Below are 17190 nucleotides of genomic sequence, written 5' to 3'. Positions count from 1 at the left end.
ATACACTGCCACAGATGTGCTTCCGCATGAAAATGCCGATTGCTCTTTCCTTTTGCTATTTCTTTCCTTATTTCTTCATCTATTAAGTAGAGGAACAAAAAGTGATGTCTCTTTTTCTTTTGTTTCAGTGAAGGAGAAGATTCTGATGCTATTCCAAGCACTGTGATATTGAAAGGTCGGATATTTTTCTCAACTTTTAGAAAGTATTCAAAGGAAACTTTACCTGTTGCTTTGATAACTTAGTTTAACCCTTTGATAAATTATTAGTTATCAAATTTGAAACTAACTCTTTGTTCTCCTTTGCGTATGTGTGCTGCTGGAAAGTGGTATTACGTCACTCAGGTGTTAAAATGGGAAAAATATTCTGCCTTGTCTGAGCTGCTGTTAATACTGCATTAATGAAGTTAGCATCAAATATTTTGTGATATATTATAAATTTATTATTATCATGCTTCAGTCCTGCTAATTTGTATCTAGGCCAGAACCCACTGTCTTGGATTTTAATTATTTCTTCTGAAAGGTATTTTTCTGTGCTCCATATCTTATCTCTTCAAGAGCATACACAAGGCTTGAATTTATTTATTTATTTATTTATTTATTTACTTAGTACCGGGATTGAACTCAGGCCCTTGCACTTTACGAGGCAGGCAGTAGCACCACTGAGTAAAATTCCCAGCCCAACACAAGGCTTTTAAAAAACTAAATTAAGCTAGGATGGACCTTCTTTTCTTTCTCTTTAAAGTACTTATTTTTATGGACTTCATAGACCATCTGTTAGGAAATTTTAGTCCTTTATTTGAACCTGAGAGGATAGATGTGATCCTAACAGTGACAATACGGACAAAATGTAGAGTGTCGTATGTCCTTGAAACTCGAACCACATTTAATCATCATGGTTTTTCAAAAGAAACATTCTCCTGACTTGGCAATGAAAATCATTTTTATCCAGGAAATCCATAGAATATAAATAATTCAGAGAAGAGCATAAGTATGTATGAATTCCCACAATATACCATAAGCTATAGGCATCAACAGACTGATCAGATTTTTAAACTATGAAATAATGAAGTGTTGGACCCAGGCAGAAACTATATACAGTAACAGAATGGTCTTTGTGTCATATATGAGAAAACTACAGTTGAGGGTGAGGAAACGATGAATCCAGTGTCAATCTAAGTTAAAGCCAGAGTTCTGTCTGGATCTTCTATTTTGTCCTTCAATTCACTATACAATTTGCTTTGTCCAACTTCATTGTTGTGATCATGCTGAGTTCTTATATCCTTTGGTAATAGGAGAGCTGTCCAAATCAATAGTTTCTTCATTCATTAAAAAATGTATTGTGAGTCTCTTTTCTGTTACAAGAGTCCATGTGCAACAAGACTAACAAAGTCCTTGCTGTCATGGAATTTGCAGGTATAAGTTAGCTTCACGCATTGCTAAGTACTCTCTCCACTTATGACAAGATTCCAAATCACTGCAGTGCTTACAAGACCCCTTCCTACCTCTGTAACTTCCTCCTCCATTTCTCCTCTCCCACCTTGCTGACTTCCTTACTGTTTCTCATACCTTCCAGGCATCTGAGGCTTTTATCTTTCCTAATGCACCTGAAGATTTTCCCCCTATAACTTCATTGTTCATTGCTCACTTTCAGATCTTAATTCAAATGTAACTTGATCATAGAGGCCTTCTCTGATCACACCCTCTGAAATTATAGTTCTCTCCCATCACGGCTCTACCTATCCCTCTTCTCTGCGTTCTTTTTCTCCCTGAAAATTTTAGCTATTGACTTTTGACTGTGTCTCTCTAGAAGGTAATTTACATGAAGTGGGGATTTATATCTTTCAAATCTGTATTTCCAACAGCCAAAAATCAACCCATTGGCACGTAGTACATGAAGGTGTGTGGGGAGAGAAGGGTAGACCAGGTCGGGACTAAGGAGGCAGAGCTGCCCATGTGAACACCATCTGGGTTGCCGATATTGAGGTGCCCTTTAGACATCACACAAACAAGAGGATGTTTGAGTCTGGAGTTCAATGCAGAAGTCAGGCTGGGCATGCATACTCCCAGTTTTGTAAAATATGCAATAAAATCTCAAGTAACATAAGTCTGAATATTTGGACCTCCCCAATTTTAATCAGTAAGCTTTTCTTCTAGTTTGTCCTGGAGGTATGATACCCTGTGTAGCCTAGAAACTTAGATCCCAGCATTGGTCAATCATTTAAATGCAAAAGTCAGTACCATTGCATGCAGTATGGAGTTGACACGGAGAATATAATTACCCAAGCATAAAATTTTACTAATTTTGTCAGATAATTCAATCTCCCTCATATTTCAGAAAAATTGAGGTTTTACTTTATTTTTTCCCCTCGAATCTGCATCATCTCAAAGTGTCAGAGCGATTGCGTGTGTAAACTGCTGATAAATACATGTGTGTTAAATCTGTAGATTTACACCCTTGTGAAATAGCCAACGAAGATAGTTTTATTTCCATTCTAGAGGTGAGGAAATCGAGAGTGAAAGAAGTAAGATTTAATTGGCAAATGCTCGCATAGCTCTAAGCAGCGAAGCTGAGACTCACGCATAGCCGTTTTTGATCCCCTGGCATATTATCTGTCTCCTTCGCTTTGTGTCTCTGTGAGAATTAATCTAACTCTGTCATTTCTAATTCCTTGACCAATTTTCTGGCACTGGTACATAGACTCCTTCCCTTGGAACCTCAGACAAATTTACTTCTGTAGCAATTTCATCAGATTTCTTCTAACATTATTTTCAGTCTGTCCCGATTCTCACCAGGAGTTAACTATTTCACCATGCATGGACTTTCTTCTTGATTCCCAGTATCTACTTTTAACTAGGTATGCACAAAAGGCAGTTAGAGCTGGAAAGGCCCTCCGCAGTCGTCTTCAGGGTAATCCTTCGCTAGAGGACTAAAGGTTCATATAAATTGAACAAATGCTTCTGCATAAATATGTAGCTACTAAGTTACAAAATCTGCCTCTCCCTGCACATCACTTCTTTTACCTTCTTGCCAGATCAATGTCTAGGATATGCCCTGACACTTTAGGGCCTGCCCTATTTTAGCATTGCTCCCATTGTCTATATCTTAATAATAATAATAATACCTTCTTCTATATGCTAAATTATATGAGTTTGGGTTGGAAATGAAAAATGATTTGTGTCAACACATACACGTACCTGAGAAAAAAACTCTAGTTTACTTTTCCATTCTTTCTCGTAGAAAGTTGTCCGGAGCAAAAACCAGCTAATTCAACAGGTCTTCAGGTAAATATTTTTAATAGCTTCCACTTATATTTTGAGGTTCAACTGAGAATAGCCCAGTTTTCACAATCTGATCAGAGACTGGGTTATACAATTCGAGGAACATCAGGAAGTGTTCCTCACAGTTCCTTCAAAGCTACATCTGAGAACTACCCCCAGTTTCCAAAAACACTTCAATGAAAATTTTCACCCCTGAGGTTAAATTAGCATTCTTTGTTTAGGTACAGAAAGTACTGGAACCCAAGTACAATTCTATTGCTTAGCTCTGTTACTGCAGTCTCCAGAAGAGCCTGGAGAGGGACCCACTTGGCTTTGCTGTGAGCAAGTGGACCACAGTGAGGATATGGTGATGAACCGGAGCTTCAAACATGATTGCGCAGGAGTGGAGGTGCCTTGCAGGAAATGAGACTTCAATTCATCCATCTCTCTGTATTCCTAAAGACCAACTCTTTACAGTCAGAGTTTCCAAAAGCCCGCTTAATTCCTAGCATGAGGTCACAAAATTTCATTTTTGATCCTCCTTATGAAGTTCGCAAAAGGTAATCAAATTATAAATTGCCTTTTCTGGGTTTTTTAAAATCATATTGTCCTCTTCTTGGACCACTTCAAGTGCCTTTCAACATTTTCCCACCTCTGTGTACACACATTCAGTACTTATTCACTTCTCAGTATCATGGAGTTCTTAAAATTTTATAACTCACACTTACACATATTTTTGCCAAATTTTTGAAGATACTATGTCAGTTCTAAACTTGACCTAATCCTTATTCATGAATATAAACATCTGCTCAACAACTTCTGACTTCATGTAAGCCACACTCCAAAAAAGAAAACCATATGTCCATGAAGGGCAAGGACTGAGGCTCTAGGAATCTGTCGACATTCTTGGTGTCAATTCAATTCCTCGCAAAACTGCATTCTTGCCACTCTGTTCTTTCTCTCATTTGCTACCTTTTCCTTGGTAAAACTGAGGTTAAAATTGTTTTCCACTAGAGTTCCAAGTAAGGTGGAACAAGCACAATTCTCTCTATCTCTCTCACTGACTACAACTTAAAACACTGAAGACCTCAACATGAAAGATAGTAGGAGTTGGGGAGCAAAAGCAAAACTCAAACAACAACCAATATCATGAGAAATTTCTTAGGTATTTTTTTCTCCCTGCATTTCCTGGTTTAGCCTTGAATTTCATGGAAGGAATGGAAAGAATAAAATCCTAAAGAAAGGCATTGCTCTCTCATCTGAGTTAGAAGGAGTTTCCTTTGGAATGGTCAGTCCCTGATTTATTTCCTCCACCTTGGCCCCACATCTAGGCAAATTTTAGTCATGGAGCTGCATGGCAGTGGAAGAAAAGACTACTGAGATGCAAGCTAAAATTCTGGAAGAAAATTCTTTTCTCTGAATTAGGCAAAGGGCTCCCAAAAGACTAAATTATATGGGATGAGTCTATCATTTTTTCTCTTTCCCTTGTCACTTTGCTATCATGGAGGATGTAGTCTTGGGAAGTTTGGAACAGCACACACAAGGAGGGAACAGCCACAGCACTCTAACCATGGCACTAGAAAAGAGGCTTTCGAGAGACACAGACTGAGGGAAATGGTAGGCAGACAGGCAAGGCCTCAAGAAATAGGTTCTCAAAATATGCTCAAAAAGTCTCCCCTAAGCCAGGCATTTCTGGAATTGACTTGAAGTTTCACAGACAAAAAGCTTTGAGAATTTGAACCATAGTCTTAGGAGTGGCTCATGCTCTGATTTTATGGGGTAATCACTGCTCTGGGGTTCAAAGAAACGCCACCCATGGGTCTAAGGAATAAAGACAATATCTGAGCCATGCTCCCTGCATTACCAGGCAGACCAACCACTTTGTTGTTCCTGACCCCATGGTGGCTGAGGTTTTCCATAAAAAGAAATTGAAAGTTATAAAGATTCTTTTCCTTCTCCCCTTGTCCTGTTATCTATTCTCAGAAAAGGGTTTGCAACTTACTTTAGTAAATCCAAAGGAAGATGTGAGCAGACAGAGCTGAGTTCATGTGGTCAAGAGTTTGGCCATCTCTGCGTGGTAACCAAGGCCCATGTTCATGTCCAGGGTCAACACTAGGAACCGTGATTGGCAAAAATTATGAGCTGAGGTCTCAGAGCAGTTATTTGAGGATGCAGAGTTTCGATTTCATTTATGTAAGAGTCTGTGCTGATCCTGCTCCATGCTTTGAGTAGGTAGGTCTAGGTAAATCTGGTCTAAAGAAAGACTAAGCTAATGTGTTGATTTGTCTTGGCAGTTTATCTCTGTCTTTGAAGGATCCAAGGATGCTGATAGCAAGGCCGCTCCCACACAGGAAATCATTTCAGGTATGAAATACACTACCCTTTTAACAACTAGTGTAACAAAGATCTTAATTACATCAATTTGAATTTAGAATTATTTTATCTTACAATCTCAGAACAAGAAGCCCTTCCCTCATGTATCATCGATACGGACCAGAAGTAATATTCTTATAAAGAGAAATTTGCAGCTCATTATGCAGTGTGTGTCTCTAACTGACACGAAAGGGGCAAGGGATAGTGGAACTAACAGTTCTTAGGCCCCTAGCTACCCACCTTTTGTTACAGTGAGAAAGAACAGTGAAGGGGGAAATTTACGGTAGGTTCTTCAAGGTCACCACATGAGTAGTAAACTGAGGAGTCACGACTGACACACATCTCATGACTGCAAAACCCAAGCTCACTTAGCACCTTCAGGGCTCACACATACAAGTGGCTACTTGAGCAAAGTAGTTCGGGAAGCAAGAGCAGCAGGTTGTCCAGGGGCCTCTGCCTGGGGATAGCCCTCTCCATAAAAGGAGGGAGTTTCTGTCTGGCCAGCTAGGCCTTCCCAGGTCATCTCTGCAGAACGTCCGCTCTCTGAGAGAAGCTGAATACATAAGTTCTGTATGACAATTCCTGACTTACTGTGATTCAGAAGATATGGGGCATGGTGCAATACGTTTGCCCGTACTGTCACAATCTATCATGAATTTTCAGCAATGTACACAAATGTTCATTGATATCATTGCACAGAAAATAATAATTTTTAAGCTAATGATAATGATAATAGCTGGTATATGCTAAATACACTCTTTTATTATCTATACAGTCCTATTTTACATAATAAAAAAATCACATGAGTAGCCCAATCAACAGAAAATTTACCCAATAGGGGAGAAATTACAATATTTTGAATGTGTGAATGTGCATCTGCTTTCACTCGAGCATTCTGAAATAGACACCCTCAGTGTGTAGAGTTAAAATCTGCTTTACCACTTAGCTTATCAGGCATTTCCATAGAGTTTTTGCTACAAAAACATTTTCCATATGTGACTGAAAAAAACTCTAGGTAAAGTACGCATCACAGTGCCACGAGGGCAAAAAGCACGAACACGGCCAATGTTTACACCTGTGACCTAGGCCAGGGATCTGATCTTGCCAAGTTTCAGGGTCCAAAACCGACGACCTCCTTCTTCCTGTTTCCTTCATAAAGAGTCACAGAATCAAGTAAAAGTAATTTTTGTGTATGTTCTTTGAATATCACAAAATATTTTCTAAATGTCAAGTCAGAATTCTAAATTATCAATACCCTCCTACAACTACCTTAAATTGAAATGTCTAATAAACATCTACTTTTTTTTTCCTGTCCACAGATGCTCCCAAGCCTAGTATTTCCAAACAAGGATCTAAAATGCTGGCAAGAGTATCTTCAACTCTATCAAAGGTGTTTTCCCGCTCTCACTCCAGTAGTCCCAGATCTTCCTCACCTCCTCACCGGAATGACCACTGAAGCTCCTTTATCTGACATATACGTATGCTTTCTTACCTTAGAAAATAAAATAATTTTTAAAGCATAACAGTGTGTCTGGTAACTCTCATGATGTTGAGCATAAGAGCAAAGAATATGAGAGACCTGAGTAAAAGAAAGGTTTAGTAAATGCTTTCATAAAATTACATTTATTTTAACTGGTACATAAAAATATTAAAATTGTACACATTAATGGAGTAATGTGAGGTTTCAGTACATGTATATGTTGTATGATGTTAAACCAGGTTAAGTATATTCCTCAAAATTTATCATTTATGATTAACTTTAAAAATATTTTGATATATATATATATATCAAAAGATATATATATTTATATATATATATATATAAATACTGTACACTCCCATATGATCCATATTGTGTTTTGCATAAACATTTGGTATAAAATACTAAACACTAGTATTGCTTGTATGCCATGAAAGTGACTGCAGTTATAATTAGTAAGCTAGGCGATCCACAGTAACAACCAGAAAACCAATACGGACTGTTCCTGTTAAATTTTTAGAGGTTGTAACCCCCAAGATGGTTAGAAAACTGAGATTAAATTATACAGCAGAGTTATGAAACAGATTGGCTCACAGTTAAAGTTGTATTTAAAGGTACAAATAAAAGTAGTTACACTAGCTAAAGGAAGTCAGTTTTTCTTACCCATGGGTAAAATTTCAGTAGTTATAAAATACTTCTAAGGTAAAAAGATCCAAGTATATGTAGATAAAGCTGTATGCTAAAGTAAATAATAACCATGGATAAAAGTCTTGTATGCATAAAATAGCCCCAGGACTAAAATAACTTCCTTTTCATATGCAGTGTCTTATAGATAAAATGTCAATAAAATCATCACATTTTATGCAAAATACTTTCTGTAAATGTAGATACCAACCCTGAATTCATAGGAATGTAAAGAGTAATGGAAAATATTTATGTCTAATTAATTCAGTGAAAAAAATTTTTGAGAATCAGTTAAACTGCTACTTTGCCAAATGGTTTCAGTTTCAACATGTTTGCCTCTGAAATCTAATGATGATTTTATAAAGATCAGCTAAAAAGAGAATTAGACATCATCATCATCATCTAACTAAAGGCTTAGTCATCCTTTTCAGAAAATGTGATATATTCTCTTTTATCTAAAATTTTCTTGATAGTTGTTTTTGGTAAGGCAGAAATATCAGAGAAAACTTTGTTTAATAAAATGAGTTCCCCTTTAAAGAAGTTTTAAATACAATTATGACAAAATGTCAAAAAAAGCACTATACTATCAAAATTGTATATTGTGGCTTACTTAAAGAATATCTTAAAGTTGATCACAAGTATTATACAACATTGTATAACCTATAAATACAGACCTTTTCAGTAATGATCATTGACAAGTTACAGCTGGAAATCCATTTCAGAATTATTTTTAGGAGACCTAATTCTATGTCAGTGTGTAGTAGTTGACAGTGTTATGGAAAATGTCCTTATATCTGTCATCCAAACCATTAATGTTTCCCAGACAGAGGTTACAGGTGCTCACAAAACCTGTCTTTCTACATAATGGAAGATTTCTCTATAAAATTTAAAGCACTCTGGTTCACATGTTTCTCTATTGAAAGATTTAATATATAAAAGTAATATACTCTAATGTAGGAAGTAAAAGATGTTTCCAATTTTCTCCAATCCAAGTAGGGCAAGAATTACCTTCAGAATTAGTCCATAAAACTGCCAAGCTTTTGGCAAGAAATAATTAAAATGGTCAATTCAATCTTGAAAAGCTTCTTTTACCCAAAATTGTGTGTTGGATGGAATGTGTGAGATGAAACACTATCCTTATTTTTCATTCAATTAGTGATTAGAAAAGCTGAAAATATTAAAATTTAGTTTGAAAAAGGCAAAATACTGGATAAAATGAGTCATAGCTAAAATTTTCAGAAGATTAAAATTCTAAATGCTGACTCAGAAAAATAAGATTTGCATTTGTACACCACTGAAGTGATCTCTGAAGTTACTGTGTCTCTTATTTTATTGACATGCTTTAGATATACATAATGATAGCATTCATCATAAGGAATTTGCACCTGTACATGATACATCTCGCTTCAGCTTTTTCCCCTCCCTCTCCCCTCTTGTGAACACTTTGTTTCCATATTTTCCTTCTATTCTTTGTTCTTATTCCTTCCCTCCTCTCCCCCTCACCCGCTTCCTTGTTTTCCTTCCCCTTTGAAAATTTTCTTTCCATTTCCCAATATCTCTTATACATTTTGGTCCTTATTTACACTTTCAGTTTCTCACATCAGAGAAACAATGCAGTGTTTAAACTTGTGTCCAATTTATTTCACTTGAGTATAGTCTCAAGGTCTAGCCATGTAGCTATAAATTTCTGAATCTCATAGTTTTTTTTCTTTTATTGAGTTTACTGGTACATTCTAGGTATACAGTACAATTGCATTCATTATTGGGATCTTGTACCTTCACATGACAGGTCTTGGTTCTCATTTTTTCCCCTTGTCCCTGCCCTCCCTTCACCCCCTCCTCCCCTCCCTATTTACAAACACTTTATTTCCACTTTGTTATATTTTTTTCTTTTCCCTTATGACCTTTCCCCTACCCTTCCCGTTGAAGCTCATCCTTTTTATGGCAGAATAGTACTGCATCGTATAAAAAAAATCTTCTTTATCCACTCTTTGGTCCATAGGCATTTGGGCTGTATCCAAGATTTAGCTGTTACACACAGTGCTACTGCAAACATTAGTGTGCAAATATCGCGGTGGTATGGTGTTTTTAATTCTTTCAGAAAGACACCAAGAAGAACAGCTGGGTCAAATGGAACCTCTAGTTTTAGTTTTTTGAAGAATCTCCATACCAATTTCTTTTCTTTCCTTCTTTTTTTTTTGCTTTGTTTGTTTGTTTGTTTGTTTTTTCTTTTTGGGTACTGAGGATCAAACTCAGGACCTTGCCTCTGCAAGGCAGGCAGCAGAACCACTGAGCTAAATCCCTAGCTTTCTCCACACCAATTTCTATAGTAGTTGCACCAGTCTACACTCGCACCACCAGTGGAGAATGTTTCTTTTCTCCCCACAACCCTGCTAGCATTTTTTATTGGTGGATTTATTGATAACAGCCATTCTTTCTGGGGTGAGGTGGAATCTCAGCCTCATTTTCATTTGCATCTCTCAAATGACCAGAGATACTGAACATTTTTTCAGGTATTTATTTGCCACTTCTACATCTTCATCTGAGAAGTGTCTATTCATTTCAGATGCCCATTTTTGGACTGGGCGTTTAAATTTAGGGTATCTGATGTTTCTGAGTTCTTTATATATTCTAGATATTTGTCTTTTGCCTGAGGAACAGCTGGCAAAACCTTTTCCCCATTCTGTGGGTTGTCTCTTCGCTTTGTTGGTAATTTATTTTGCTGTGCAAAAGCTTTTTAATAAGATGAAATCCCATTTGTTGATTCTTTTTTATAGTTCCTGTTTGATCAGGGTTTATTCATAAAGCCTTTGCCTCCGCTAATGTCTTCGAGAGTTCTACCCATTTTATCTTCCCACAGATTTAGCGTTTCTATTTTAATATTTAGATCTTTGATTATTTTTATTGTAGTTTAGTGCATAGCAAAAGAAGTGGATGTAGTGTTAATCTTCAGCATAGGGAAAGCCAGTTTTTCCAGCATCATTTATTGAAGAGGCTATCTTTCTTCCAATGAAGGTGTTTGGCTCCTTTGTCAAAGGTGAGGTGGCTGAGTGTATTTGGAGTTGTTTCTTTATCTTTTAATCTGTTCCATTGATTTTGGGGTCTTTTTATTTTTATTTATTTATTTTGCCAGTACGATGCTGGTTTTTTGTTTTTGGATCTTTTGGGGTTTTTTGGTACTGGAGATTGAACTCGGGTCCTTGCGCTTGCAAGGCAGGCCACCGAACTGCTGAGCTAAATCCCCAGCCCCATGCTGTTTTTACCATTGTTGCTTTGTAGTATAATTTCAAGTAAGGATTCTTTAACTTTGATCCTTGCCTATGTTGTTGATTTTCTATATAGTGACTGAAAAGAGGTTGGAAAACTTTTAAGGACAGGTTTAGCTAGTAAACATTTTAGAAGTGTAGAGCTTACAGTTTCTGTCAAAGTTACTTCCTGAGCTCAGTAGCACAAAAGCAGCTGTAGACAACACATAAATCAAGGAATATAATGTCATCTAATAAAACTAAATTTATGGACACTGAAATTTGAATTTCATGTATTACTACCCCTCTGATCTTTTTCAGTAATTTGAAAATATAAAATTGATTCTTTGATCAGTCAAGGGTACATAACAGATTACATCTGTCCCTTGGGTATTAGACTGCTGACCTCTGTGCTGAATGTACTTATTATGATATAAGATGTGTAGATTATTCATGAAAAGTAACGGGCTTCAATAGGAAATATTCAAATTCCATTGCAGAAAAAATTAGCTCATAAAGTTCAGCCATTGATCTCTTGAATAATACATTATTGGTAAACAGTGTTGAATGAAGAGAACATCCTTTCCCTCACTGCGTCCTCTTGGTGAATTTGTCAAAAAATAAGTTGATTGTGTATGTTTGGAGCTATTCTAGTCTCTCTTTTGCGTCAATTGTTTTATTTTACTGGTTTTGTGTTGGTACTTACCGTACAATTTCCTTATATTTTATGATAAAATCTTAAATGGGGAAATGTGTTGCCGTCCACTCTCATGTTCACTGAAGTATTATTTACCAGCTAAGGTATGGAAACAGCCAAAGTGTCTGTTGATGAATGAATGCTGGAGGAAAACATGATATATGTATATAGTGGAATACCACTGAACCTTAAAACGGAGTTCTTGCCATCTGTCCATATGGATGGGTCAAACATAGAAAGAAAAATATTTATTGATGTAATTCATATGTTAAAAATTTTAAAATAGAAATCTAAAATATAAAATAGTGGTTAACCGTGATGTGGAGAATCGAGGGGCCACATATGACATAAGACAACACATAATTGCGATGAACATGTATAGGAATCTAATGTATAACAAGTCTCACATTAGTAACAAACTGGGGCAAACATTGTCACACTGTAATTTAGTTTAGTCATGTGAAGTTTGCAAATACAATGCTAAATTATACATTTTTCCAAAACTATAAATTTGTGTTGTTAATTACACATTTGCACAGTATAGCATTTAAAGATTGCTAGCTAATTTACAATTTCAACTGCTGAAATCCAATGAAGTCTATTTTTTCTGAGGAACATAGCTTATAGTGTATATGATAGTTTATTTTGATGTAATAAAATCATCACATTTGGAATTTCTAAGAAATCTTACTTCAAAAATTCACTGAGCTTGGCATGGTGGCCAACCTTCATTGTCCTAGCACTTAGGCAGTTCAGACATGAGGATACTCATGAATTCGAGGCCAGCATGGGATACATAGTGAGTTCAAGGCCACCCTAAAATATATAGAGAGACCTTGTCTCAAAAACAATAACAAATAAATTCATTGAAATTTTAAGAAACTGATAAATGATAAGTAATTTGGGGAAGATGAGTTACATTGATTTACTGATTTCTGATATAGGCAACATTTAGGACAATATGACATTAACATGAAGAATGCTCACAAGAAATCATGACCATAGCCCTGTATAGTGACTGCTTCCAAATTTCTTTTCTGGAGAATTAAAATAATCCATAATATCATATTTAAAAACAAATTTGGGTTCACCTATGGCACTTAGTTTATGCTAAGTCAATAGGGGAGTTAATAGCTATTCAATTTTATTTTCAAAGACATATAATGACATCTAAGATAACTATGGCATGAAAGTACTGTGCATCTGTTTTGTTTTTATTGTTGTTTTTCCTGATGATTCAACCCTAGCCCCGACCACTGAACCAATCCATAAGCCTGATTCTTATGACGATCTTTTCATGTATGTTAAATCTCAAATTTGGAGGTGTATAAAACTTTTTGTAAGGAAAAATTGTAAAAATATATTTAAGAGATGCTTCAATTATTTATTCATGTGTGTTTATGTTTCATTAAAAGAGGTTTTGTCCCAAAAAACATGGGCTTACTTTGGTGGAATGAACTCGCTCCACTGGACACAGTGACATCCACAGAGAGCTGTGCAATGGTATCAGAAAGATCTAAGAGCGAAGCGAAAAGCTGACAATGACTTTTCACCTTACTATACAAGAACTACATTTACTTTGTCTAAGATCTCAAAACTACATTAAGATTATTTTAAAATGTCCACAGGATTCAAGTTTATGATGCTCATTAATATGATAGCAGAGATGATATTAAATATTTACTGAGCTTCTGCTATGTCTCAGTCACTGTGTACAGCAGCTGATGAAAAAGAATACAACTTGCAGCTCAATATAATATAAAAAAATTCACGTAGGAGCTGATAATTACTAGGTCATAACTGGTCTAACCAATGTAGGCAAAGCATGAAAGATAAAGATAGATGAAAAGCATACATAACTAAATATACCAAATTACATAAATTTTAATACTGAACCTCTGTTCTGTAGGAATTATAAACTCTAAGAAAGGAAAATATAAATGCTATATCTTTTGTAATAAAATACAAACCTAGAGCTGGGGATTTAGCTCAGTGGTGCCACTGCCTACCTAAGCACAAGGGCCCAAGTTGGATCCCCAGTACCAAAAACAAAACAAAACAAACAAACAAAAAATGAAAACACAGTATAAGTGACTCTAACAATACTATAGGGAAGACTCTAGCAGTCAGATACCAAGGCATTTAAAGGAACATTTATCAATATACACAAAGAAGTCTGGAAGTTGATAGGGAAATCTAAACAACTGTGTTAGATCTGAGTATCACTCATTTTTTAAAATAAAATATTTCAAAATTAAATTTCAGATAAAAGTCATTATTTAATTTCATATGAATTTTTAAAGTCAAATAATTATTTCCCTGACTTTCCATTGTCAAAATGTTCAGGCATTAATAATCACAGAAGTTTAAGTATCAGAAGAAATAATGTTAAGTTTAGCAGTGGTGGGAAAAGAATGATTTAGCAGTCCACCTGTCAGCCACATTTGTCCCAGTACAAATGCATTTGGGTAGATAAGTTTTGAAACAGGAATTTAATGAGTCACATTCTAACCTCACAGTAGTGCTTCGTTTCATTACCCCTCAAACAGTGGAATATGCAGTCACATGACATGGAAAAATGTCCTTATAGATCTCCATATTTATACTCAGAGCTTTTTAAATACATTATCCCAAGAGAAATAAACATCAGAAAAGGAAAACAAAATAACTTCTAATTCTCTCATTAGTATTTATTGAATAATCTAGATACACTTATCCAAATAATCACATTTCACATTAATTTGTGTAGTATAAAAGTTATGCTTCTATGAGGTATTTTAAATAAGGTGTGAGTCAGTATTTAATTATTAATAAAACATAATAGATAACAGGGCACTGCCTTGATGCTTATTAGAGCACAGTAATCAATGCACTTGACTCTGACACAAAACTAACTAAACTTCCATTGTATTTTGCAGAAAGATTACTAACACTTAAACAAAATGAAATTGTACATAATAGCTAAAGGACACTGTCAATTACTCATCCTCAATTTTAATAATTTTACATGCATTAAATCATGTCTCAAAACCGTCTTCTAATGAATTCTTAGTAAACAAGCAAATTGAACACCTTTGTCAAATTGGGTCTAGTCAAGTATGAGCTGTTTCAACAAAATATTCGCATTCAATTTATTCAGCAAATATTACGGGACATGAGCACCAAATGACAGCACAGTAAGACCTGCTAATGTTAGTACATTATACCTGTTACATTTTTTCAGTTATCTATTAAGCCAAGATTGATTAGAGTAAATGGAAGTTGTTCTACCAGTGGGTAAAGAAAAAACATCCATGACGTATGTAGAAAAAATCCCATATATTGAAAGTAGAGATGCCAGTGGAGCACAAAGAACGTTTACAAAAACTTTCTGCTATGCTTAAAGTTAAACACTAAGAGGCATTTAAAGGTGCTAGGGAAGATTTGAAGCTTTTCTGAACATTCTACCAACAAGAGCAAATGTCAACTCTAGAAAAGATGGTGGTATAAGACAAAGTGTTAGCTATTTTCCCTCTACTCTGAGCTGCTAAAACTTGACAAAATCGCCCCAGAAAAAAATGGTAATAGAAATATAAACAGTCTACGGCCAAACCACCCTGAGCACGCCCGTTCTCGTCGGATCTCGGAAGCTAAGCAGGGTCGAAGTTAAGCAGGGTCGGTTAGTTCTTGGATGGGAAAATACAAACGTATACTGAAACTAAACTACAATGACAGTCTGATAACTCTAAATCAGTGGAAGAAATGGATTTTAAAATGGCCACCTTGTAAATCCCAATTCTAAACTAGCACTATAACATTGCTTCATGTTCTGCAAATCCTCATGAATGTATCCTTTGAATAGAGTTGAAAGGGATATTGAATGTGGGGAAAATACAAGCTTTACCACTCACAACATAGTTTTTGAAACACTGTGAAAAAAAGTTAAAACAAAAAGAATCAAAACATGAGGCCAAATGACTTTTATTTTAGAAGAATACTGTTTTGTATGTGGGAACAGCCACTGTGTTATTACTCAAGAGTTATGCATAGAGGACCGGGGGTTTAGCTCAGTGCTTCTACTGCCTGCTTTTCTAGCACAAGGTCCCAAGTTTGATCCCTGGTACCAAAAAAAAAAAAAAAGTTATGTATAGAAAAGAACAATTTCAAATGTCTCCCTATATTTGTTGGTTTATCAACAACCAAGTATTTAATACAGTCAGCATACATGTTGATGCAACTGTTTAGTCATTTATATAGAGAAAAACTAAATTGATACCATAAAATTTATATGTATGTCCCATATGACATCTCTATGCCAAAAAATAACTTAATCTTCATATCTCACATAATAAAATTTACTCAAAATGAATCACAGATCTATATATAAAAGCTAAAGCTATAAAATTTCCACAAAATATTACTGAAATTCTTTGCCATCTAATTTAAGTATTTTAGTTATGAATAATATGTAAAATATATACTGAATGGTTTTGAACTTGGAATTACTAATCTTTTCTTCCAAAACATTAGTAGCACATTACCCTTCACTCTATCAATTCTGAGTGGGATTTAGCAGAATTTTTCTTTCCTTGTCTCTCTCTTTCTCTGTTCTTTTGTTGTGGAAGGAATTGGTAAGTAACACACATGGAGAGTTGTAGAATGGAAGTAAAATAATAAAAGGTTTATCTTGACAGCAAAAGGTTGATTATTTTACTTCCATTCTGTGTCTCTTTGTGTCACTTACAATTCCTTCAGCAACACTTTGGTGTGTTGGCCGGAAGGAAAGGGTTAATGGACACAGCCCATGTTGGGCCTTGACTGGAGTCCCACCAGAGAGCAAATGTCTGCCTCCTCGGAAGGGAAGAGCTGTGCCCCAGAATTTCCTGGGTTCCCTTTCTAGGACTTGGAGGTTGGCAGCACATCACTCGAACCTGGAACAGAGACCACAGCAGGAAGGCGAGTGAGTGACATATCCTTCTGAATGGTGAGATTCCCTGGGCAACCCCTAGCCTGTTTTGCTTTTGTTTTGGTTCTTAATTGAATGTTTGGGCAGATTACAGATTGGAGACCTGATTACCCTCTCTTCTCTGCCGTTCGTGAGGATTTATATCCTCAATTTGAGCAAAATCTAGAGTGCACCCTCAGTCACCCTATACTCTTTGCCATTTGTGAGGGTTTCGATTGCCCTCAATTTGTTATTGTGCTTTGTAAGGGGCCCCCTGGAGGGAATGTGTGAATTTCTTGTGTGACTGTGTGTGGAAAAAAAAAAAAAACTCTGTTAAGAGAGTAAAACAAGCTACAAAAGCAATCAGTAGCCTCGTCTGTGCACCAAGACACCCCCTTTCTGTGCATTAAAATAAAGAGCTAGACAAATCTTAAGATAAACTCCATAACTACATAAAATTGTTGCATCTTGGTTAAAGTTAACTGCCTTGTTATTATAATTTATACATAGATAATATAAACTAATATAT

At 35.8% G+C, this 17190-nt stretch overlaps 1 protein-coding gene across 1 annotated transcript in view; it reads left to right on the top strand.

The window, feature by feature from the left end:
* Fsip2 (fibrous sheath interacting protein 2) overlaps positions 1–7106 on the top strand; it is a 76652-nt gene extending 69546 nt beyond the window's left edge. Inside the window, exons 20-23 of the mRNA XM_033756358.1 lie at positions 129–175; positions 3239–3282; positions 5553–5622; positions 6951–7106. Of these exons, the coding sequence (XP_033612249.1) occupies positions 129–175; positions 3239–3282; positions 5553–5622; positions 6951–7087 (298 nt within the window). The 3' untranslated portion in view covers positions 7088–7106. The remainder of the gene's footprint in view (positions 1–128; positions 176–3238; positions 3283–5552; positions 5623–6950) is intronic.
* Positions 7107–17190: the final 10084 nt, after the last annotated feature.

The sequence above is a fragment of the Fukomys damarensis genome, unplaced genomic scaffold (assembly GCF_012274545.1).
Source record: "Fukomys damarensis isolate Sample0158 unplaced genomic scaffold, DMR_v1.0_HiC HiC_scaffold_26, whole genome shotgun sequence".
In the NCBI taxonomy this organism is placed as follows: domain Eukaryota; kingdom Metazoa; phylum Chordata; class Mammalia; order Rodentia; family Bathyergidae; genus Fukomys; species Fukomys damarensis.
Note: the sequence above shows the minus strand (reverse complement) of the source record. Positions and strands in the feature narration are given on the sequence as shown.